Source organism: Rhinopithecus bieti, unplaced genomic scaffold (genome assembly GCF_001698545.2).
Source record: "Rhinopithecus bieti isolate Rb0 unplaced genomic scaffold, ASM169854v2 scaffold_15296, whole genome shotgun sequence".
In the NCBI taxonomy this organism is placed as follows: Eukaryota; Metazoa; Chordata; class Mammalia; order Primates; family Cercopithecidae; genus Rhinopithecus; species Rhinopithecus bieti.
In genome coordinates this window covers 3,727,308-3,736,053 of record NW_016809075.1, presented here as the reverse complement: position 1 = coordinate 3,736,053, position 8,746 = coordinate 3,727,308, and the positions used below count along the sequence as shown (strand labels likewise).

Genomic DNA, 8,746 nt, shown 5'->3' with positions numbered 1-8,746 from the left:
GTAAGAAAAGTTTGCACCTGACCCTGCCGGCTGGAAGCCCTTCTCAGGTTTACTCTCAATAAACCTGTCTCAACTGTTGAGCCACCTTCTCATCTCTCCTTTCCTTAATCTTTCTATCCCAACACACATAAGAGAGCATAAACACTTACTAACAAGGAACTTGAAGATATACTGAAATTCTCTACAGATAATGATGATAATGATGATGCAGACTTAGAAGAGGTAGTATCAAAGATGTGACACCTGAAAATTTGCAGCAGTTTTGGGGCATCTACAGCTTCTGCAAGGTGAAAATATTAAAGATTACAATCCTCACAGGGCGCAGTGGCTCACGCCTGTAATCTCAGCACTTTGGGAGGCTGAGGCGGGTGGATCACCTGAGGTCACGAGTTCAAGACCAGCCTGGCCAACATAGTGAAACCCCATCTCTACTAAAAATAAAAATTAGCCAGGCCTGGTGGCAGGTGCCTGTAATCCCAGCTACTCTGGAGGCTGAGGCAGGAGAATCAGTTGAACCTGGGAGGTGGAGGTTGCAGTGAGTTGAGATTGCGCCACTGCACTCCAGACTGGGCGATAAGAACGAAACTCCGTCTCAAAAAATAAATAAATAAATAAATAAATAAATAAATAAAAAGATTGCCATCCTCAAGTAAGATCCTTCAATGGAACAAAGCCTTTGTGTCACCCGAGGGATAACATGCCAACAAACACTGCAAGGATATTTAAAGAAAAATAACCAACTTCCTACAATGTTTCTAACTAAATATCTGCAAATATGAAGATAGATCTTTCAATGTGTACACATCTTCAGCTCTCATGCTGAACAGATCCTGACATTAGTATTATTTAGTCTCTTCCAAACTCAGCATCTGCAATCAGAACCTGGTTCATCCAACACAGATGATCATCCTGACATCTTGTCAAGATTCAAGTGAGCCTGATGTCTCACTGCTTATCTACACTGCCACCCATCTAGTCACCTCAGTGAATCATATTAGGCACCATACTGTAATCATCGTCATCATCACCCTTGGGTTATCAAGGAAGAAGGACCAGGATTTTCGTAAGTGTTGGCACACGATTCCAGGTCATTAAATAAAAGCAATCTATGATTGCTGAAAAAAAGAAACTGTAGATTACAGGCTCATGCCTGTAATCCCAGCACTTTGGGAGACCGAGGCAGGCAGATCACCTGAGGTCAGGAGTTCGAGACCAGCCTGACCAATATGATGAAACCCTGTCTCTACTAAAAATACAAAAAAAAGAAAAAAAAAAAAAAAAAAAATTTGGCGAGGTGGCATGTGCCTGTAATCCCAGCTACTCGGGAGGCTAAGACAGGAGAACTGCTTGAACCCAGGAGGCAGAGGATGCAGTGAGCTGAGATTGTGCCATTGCCCTTCAGCCTGAGCAACAAGAGTGAAACTCTGTCTTAAAAAAAAGAAAAAAAGAAATTGTAACATTCTAGGTGACATGTACTATGTAGGCAGGCCTGCAATCACTGGGTTTGTTCTCAAAATCATAGGATTATTTTCATGATTCTCTAAAAAAATACAATAAAATGACTATTTACATAGCTTTTACAACACATGAGGTATTTTAGTAACCTACTTTTTATTTTTACTTTTACAAAAGCTTTGGGTTGGTGAAAAATTAAATAATCTAGGCATGATTTACAGGATGCAGGAGGATGTGGATACATTACATGCAAATCTCATTTTATAAAAGGGACATAGCATCTGTGGATTTAGGTACGCTTAGGGGGTCTGGAACCACACCAATCCCCTACAAATGGTTAGGGGATAAGCATATGCAAAAGAAACATCTTAAGGCTTTACCATGTGTTTTCATTCTTGAGGCTTATCTCCTATGTGATTTATTTCACATTTTTGAAATGAAATAAAACTAATGAATGCTTTCCCACATTTATAGAGTATCTCTCCAGTGAGTCCTTTTATGTCTATGCAAGGAACTGAGAGAACTCAGTGTCTTCCCACATTCCTTACATTCATGCATCTTCTCTCCAGTGTGAATCCTTTCATGTCCTCGAAGGAAACGGGAACGAGTGAAAGCTTTACCACATTGTTGACATTCATAAGATTTCTTTCCAGTGTGAATTCTTTCATGTCGTAGAAGGCAAGTGAGCCAAGAGAATGCTTTCCTGCATTCCTTACATTCATACGGTTTCTCTCCAGAGTGAATCCTTTCATGGACTTTTAAGTTACCAAAATGACTGAAGGCTTTCTTACATGTTTTACACTCATAAGGTTTTTCAGCTGTGTGGATCCTTTTATGTTGAGAAAGGTATGTGAAACAACTGAATGCTTTCCCACATTCCTTACACTCATATGGCTTCTCTCCAGTGTGAGTTGTTTTGTGATTTTGAAAGGAATAGAAATCAATAAAGGCTTTCCCACATTTACATTTATAGGGTTTTTCTCCAGTATGAGTTGTTTCATGCCTTCGAAGGGAACTAGAAATACGGAAGGCTTTACCACATTCTTTACATTCATAGGGTTTCTCACCAGTATGAGTCCTTTCATGTCTTTGAAATACACTGGGATAAACAAAGGCTTTCCCACATACCTTGCATTTATGAGGTCCATCTCCAGTGTGCATTATCATATGACTTCGAAAGCTTGAACGATGAGATAATGCTTTTCCACACTGCTTGCATTCATAGGGTTTCTCTCCAGTGTGAGTTCTTTCATGACTTTGCAGTGAACTAGGACAATCAAAGCCCCTCCCACATATCTTACATTTATGAGGTCCATCTCCAGTGTGCCTTATCATGTGTCTTTGAAAGCTTCCCAGATGATGAAATGCTTTCCCACATTGCTGACATTCATAGGGTTTCTCTCCAGTGTGAGTTCTTTCATGTATTCGAAGCGAACTGGAAACATTGAAGGCTCTTCCACATTGTTTACATTTATAGGGTTTTTCTCCAGTGTGAGTTCTTTCATGTCTTACATGGGAACTGTAATCAGGGAAGGCTTTAGAACAGTGCTTGCATTCATATGGTTTCTCCCCAGTGTGTGTTCTTTCATGTCTTAGATAGGAACTGTAAATAGGGAAGGCTTTAGAACACTGCTTACATTCATACGGTTTCTCTCCAGTGTGAGTTCTTTCATGTATACGAAATAAACTAGGCCAAAAAAAGGCTTTCCCACACAACTTACATATATAAGGTCCACCTCCACGTTGTACTATTATGTGTCTTCGAAGGTTTCCCGAAGAACTGAAGGTTTTCCCACATGCCTTACAATCATAGCGCTTCTTTCCAGTGTGAGGTCTTTCCTGTGTTTGAAAAGAGTGGTGATAATTGAAGGTTGTCCCACATTGTTTATGTGTATGTGGCTTTTCTCCATATTCCTGACACTCATCTGGTTTGTGTCCAGCATCAAATGTGATGTAGCAATTAAGGAATGAACAACCCATGATGACTTCTCCATGCACACTGCTTTCACATGGATCTACTCCACGAGTTTTTTCATTCACAGTACTACCTGGAATCTGGCTACTTTCACTGAATCTCTCTACGATAAGACATCTGTAAAACATAAGAAGTATATTAATAAAGGTTTATTTATAAATGACTTTATATTTATTAGTAGGTACTGGATTTACATTTTACATCATCATGCAACGTGTAGGCTTTATGCACTGCTTGAATGTGAATGGACTGAATGTTGTACAAGATAACTAGACCCCAGCTGTTTTCTTGACAATGATAAACACATGGAATTCTTTTTTTTTTTTTTTGAGACGGAGTCTCGCTCTGTTGCCAGGCTGGAGTGCAGCAGTGCGATCTCGACTCACTGCAACCTCCACCTCCCGGGTTCAAGTATTTCTCCTGCCTCAGCCTCCTGAGTAACTGGGACTACAGGCATGCGCCACCATGCCCAGCTAATTTTTGTATTTTTAGTAGAGACGGGGTTTCATCATGTTGGCCAGGATGGTCTCAATCTCTGGACCTTGTGATTGTCCACCTTGGCCTCCCAAAGTGCTGGGATTACAGGTGTGAGCCACCACGCCCGGACGAATTCTTCATATGATTTCTAAGGGAACTATTTTTGCAAACACTGAATAGCTATGTCACATTTAAGTATATGTTTCTGGAGAAAATTTTCTAGGAATAAATTTATACTGGGCTTGTTCATTTTCTTTGCCTAGTTGTATAATTTCCTGTCATCCTAAGAATTGCTCCACAAATACATGTCTTTCTCTTGTGAGTGCAAATTACCTTAGGCTCCTCCTGGGATTTTTGTGCTGATCTTCAACGTCTGTGTCTTCCCATTTCATTCCTAAAAGGTGGACACAGAAAAAACACTGTAGATTATTATAAAATTCTAAAAACACTATAAGATTTTATGTACAATGGAATCATGCATGATTCATTCACTGAATTATAGCTGTGTCTTGAACAACATAGGTGTGTACCTCACAAGTCCACTTATTTTGTATTTTTAAGATGGAGTCTCGCTCTGTCGCCAAGCTGGAGTGCAGTGGCGTGATCTCCATTCACTGCAACCTCTGCCTCCCAGGTTCGAGCCATTCTTCTGCCTCAGCCTCCCAAGTAGCTGGGACTACAGGTGTGCACCACCATGCCCAGCTAATTTTTGGATTTTTAGTAGAGACAGGGTTTCAGGTGGGTTTCGAACTCCCGACCTCAGGTGATCTGCCCGCCTCGGCCTCCCAAAGTGCTGGGATTACAGGCGTAAGCCACCACACCTGGCTCACAAGTCCACTTATATACAAATTTTCTTCAGTCTCTGCTACCCCTGGGACACCAAGACCAATCTCTCCTCTTACTCAGCCTACTCAATGAGAAGATAATGAGGATGAAAACCTTAATGATGATCCATTTTAACTTAATGCACAGTAAATACATTTTTATGTATTTATGATTTTCTTAACATTTATTTTCTCTAGCTTACATTATTGTGAGAATATAGTATGCAATACATGTGACAGACAGAATATGTGTTAATCAATTGTTTTTGTGACCAGTCAACTGAAGGGTAAGTTGTGGTAAATAAAAAGTTACAGGAATATGTACAACTGGTTGGGGACCCGGCATCCCTTAACCCTGTGTTGTTGAAGGGTCAACTATATCCCCTTTCCATATTTCAAATCATTCAACAGCATTGGTGACCAAGAAAAAAATATCTTTTTTTTTTTTTTTTTTTTTTTTTTTTTGAGACGCAGTCTCGCTCTGTCACCCAGGCTGGAGTGTTGTGGCCGGATCTCAGCTCACTGCAAGCTCCGCCTCCCGGGTTCACGCCATTCTCCTGCCTCAGCCTCCCGGGTAGCTGGGACCGCCACCTCGCCCGGCTAGTTTTTTGTAGTTTTTTTTAGTAGAGACGGGGTTTCACCGTGTTAGCCACGATGGTCTCGATCTCCTGACCTCGTGATCCGCCCGTCTCGGCCTCCCAAAGTGCTGGGATTACAGGCTTGAGCCACCGCGCCCGGCCGAAAAAAATATCTTTAATTGACTAAGTGAAGACATAATGTCATTTTTACCTATACAGTCCAGGTTCCTAATGGTTTCCCACATCACATCTCTGTACAGAGTCTTCTGTGATGGACCCAGCAAAGCCCACTCTTCCCGGGTGAAGTTCACAGCCACATCCTCAAAGGCAACTGAATTCTGAAACATTCCATATGTACAAAGGAGGAAGGTTGAGACTGACAGTACCAAAAATTTACACCCACTTCATAAACTTTGCATGATACTATTGTTTCTAAGCAATGATTCAATGACATGGTAAATCCACCCTTATTCTCTGTCCACACTTTCTCCAACACAGCAATTCTGATGCTAGAATTGAATGTTGTTGTATAAATAATAGTCAAATAGGAACAAGTCTCTTTTTGATGACTTAAATGAGTGAATTTTATTGCCAGGATCATCCCTAATGTCTACTTTATAGTGGGTCTGTAATTTCTGTCATGACAAAGTCCTACGACTCACTGTGCAAGAAGAGGAGTCCTGAGATTGTATATATTTACAGATGCTGGTTAACAAAGTTGGATCCTTCATGTACTCTGGCACTGGATTTATAGAGGGTCTCCACCAACATAACTAACAACAGGTGCTGAGTATGCATAAACTGTTTATGGAAAAAGTATAGTATTTGCTTAACTCTTATCTTCTCTTGGGGAGCTTGGAATTTTGTTACATGCTCAGCAGTGGGAGCATAGCTGATCAGCCAATGCTAGGTTTGAATGTTTGTCCCCACCAAAATGCATGCTGAAACTTAATCAGCAATGTGACAGTAATGAAAGGTGGGGCTTGAAGAGGTTATTGGGTCTTGAGGGTTTGGATCTGAAGAAAATCAAGATTAGGCCGGGCACGGTGACTTAAGCCTGTAATCCCAGCACTTTGGGAGGCCGAGACAGGCGGATCACGAGCTCAGGAGATCGAGACCATCCTGGCTAACACGGTGAAACCCTGTCTCTACTAAAAAGTCCAAAAAAAAAAAACTACCCTGGTGAGGTGGCGGGCGCCTGTAGTCCCAGCTACTCCGGAGGCTGAGGCAGGAGAATGGCGTAAACCCGGGAGGTGGAGCTTGCAGTGAGCTGAGATCCGGCCACTGCACTCCAGCCTGGGCGACAGAGCGAGACTCCGTCTCAAAAAAAAAAAAAAAGAAAATCAAGATTAATCCATTCTTGGATTAACAGCTTAAAGAATAAATGGGTAGTGACAGAGTTGGACTTATGTCCCTATGAGAAGAGAAAGAGACCTGAGCTAGACACTCAGCTCCCTCATCACATGATGCCCTGTGCCACACAGGGACTCGACAGAATCTCCACCAGCGAAGAGGTTCTCACCAAATGTCCAAGCCTTGACCTTGGACTTCCCCACCTCCAGAACTACAAAATACATATATTGTTTCATTTCAATCACCTAGCTTCAGATATTCTGTTACAAGCAACAAAAAACACACTAAGGTAGGCACAAGGAAACACTCTGGGCACTGAGTCTCTAATGAATGACATTCATAAATAACTTTTCAAAATGTTTACTGCAACATGTTACTTGGGGGATTCAGCCCATCCTATGTGATTACACTAAGACAGAACATTTAGAAGCTGGCAACAGGTTTCCTCAAATGTAGCAAAGCAAAACAAAAGACTAATAAAATATACTTCACCATCCCAATGTAAAAATTTTAAACTTTTTATTAGATAATGTCAAAGGAGAATAAAGGGGACAGATTGCACATGTTCTTAGAAAGAACTCAATGTCACCTCTCATGAATATCAATAATATTCCCTAAATAGCTAAATCAGACCTTTAGTAGTCAACAACAACAAAAAATGATATCCCCAAACCTAATAGAAGTCACAAATGTATAAAAATGCTAAAAGCTTTATCACCAACAAAGTGACAGCTTCACAAGAACAGATAAATAATTTTTTTTGGTGGGGGGAGACAGAATCTTACTCTGCTGCCCAGGCTGAAGTGCAGTGGCACGATCTCGGCTCACTGCAGTCTCCATCTCCCAGGCTCAAGCAATTCTCCTGCCTCAGCCTCCCAAGTAGCTGGGATTACAGGCATGTGCCAGCACGCCTGGCTAAAACATTTATGATGATCCATTTCAACTTAATGTACAGTAAATATGGTTTCTCTTCTTCTTCTTTTTTTTTTTTTTGAGACGGGGTCTCGCTTTGTTGCCCAGGCTGGAGTGCAGTGGTGTGATCTCGGCTCACTGCAAGCTCCGCCTCCCGGGTTCACGCCATTCTCCTGCCTCAGCCTCCTGAGTAGCTGGGACTACAGGTGCCCGCCACCATGCCCGGCTAATTTTTTTTTGTATTATAGTAGAGACGGAGTTTCACCGTGTTAGCCAGGATGGTCTAGATCTCCTGACCTCATGACCCGCCTGTCTCAGCCTCCCAAAGTGCTGGGATTACAGGTGTGAGCCACCGCGCCCGGCCGAGAGTTTTCTTAAGTAACAAAATAAAGCCTGGGTGCAGTGGCTCACACCTATATTCCCAGCACTTTGAGAGGCCAAGGCACGTGGATCTCTTGAGCCCAGCAGTTCAAGACCAGCCTGAGCAACATGTTGAAACCTGATCACTACAAAAAATACAAAAATTAGTCCAGGTGTGGGGGTGTGTGTCGGTAGTCCCAGCTACCTGGAAGCCTGAGGTGGGAGGATCACCTGAACCCAGGGAAGCAGAGGCTGCAGAGAGCCTGGATGATACCACTGTACTCTAGCCTAGACAACAGAGTGACACCCTGTCTCCCCCAACCAACAAAGAGAAAAGAAAGTTGGTCCCAAATGAGGAGTTTTCCAAATTTAACTCTGTTAAAACTAGTCATAGTGGCTCACACCTTTAATTCCAGCATTTTGAGAGGCTGAGGTGGGAGGATCCCTTGAGCCCAGAAGTCTGGGGCTGCAGTGAGCTGTGATGGCACCACTGAACTCTAGCCTGGGGTCACGGAGCAAGATTCTATCTCAAAAAAAAAAAAAAAAAAAAGTCCATCAAACTGTAGAATGAAATAAAAAGATAAACCACCATCTGGAAATAAATACTAGCAATCCCTCCATGTGAAAACTGGTTAGTATGGACAGTATGCTTAAAAACAAAAAGAAAGACAGGCTGTGGTGGCTCACACCTGTAATTCTAGCACTTTGGGAGGCTGAGGAGGGTGGATCACCTGAGGCTGGGAATTCAAAAACAGCCTGACCAACATGGCAAAACCCTGTCTCTACTAAAAATACAAAATTAGCCAGGCATG

The 8,746-nt window shown here is 42.2% G+C and overlaps 1 protein-coding gene across 7 annotated transcripts in view; it reads right to left on the bottom strand.

Moving 5' to 3' along the window:
- Positions 1-1,592: 1,592 nt before the first annotated feature.
- LOC108539650 (zinc finger protein 442) overlaps positions 1,593-8,746 on the bottom strand; it is a 31,986-nt gene continuing 24,832 nt past the window's right edge. For 5 of the 7 annotated variants that reach the window (XM_017888496.1, XM_017888498.1, XM_017888493.1 and 2 more), the window contains 3 exons: positions 5,521-5,647; positions 4,241-4,301; positions 1,593-3,547 (listed from right to left, as the gene is read on the bottom strand). In XM_017888496.1, the coding sequence (XP_017743985.1) occupies positions 1,924-3,547; positions 4,241-4,301; positions 5,521-5,554 (1,719 nt within the window). In that variant the 5' untranslated portion in view covers positions 5,555-5,647 and the 3' untranslated portion in view covers positions 1,593-1,923. Of the gene's footprint in view, positions 3,548-4,240; positions 4,302-5,520; positions 5,648-6,487; positions 6,525-8,746 lie in introns of those variants that run through there. The other 2 variants (XM_017888499.1, XM_017888497.1) reach the window with 2 other exon arrangements.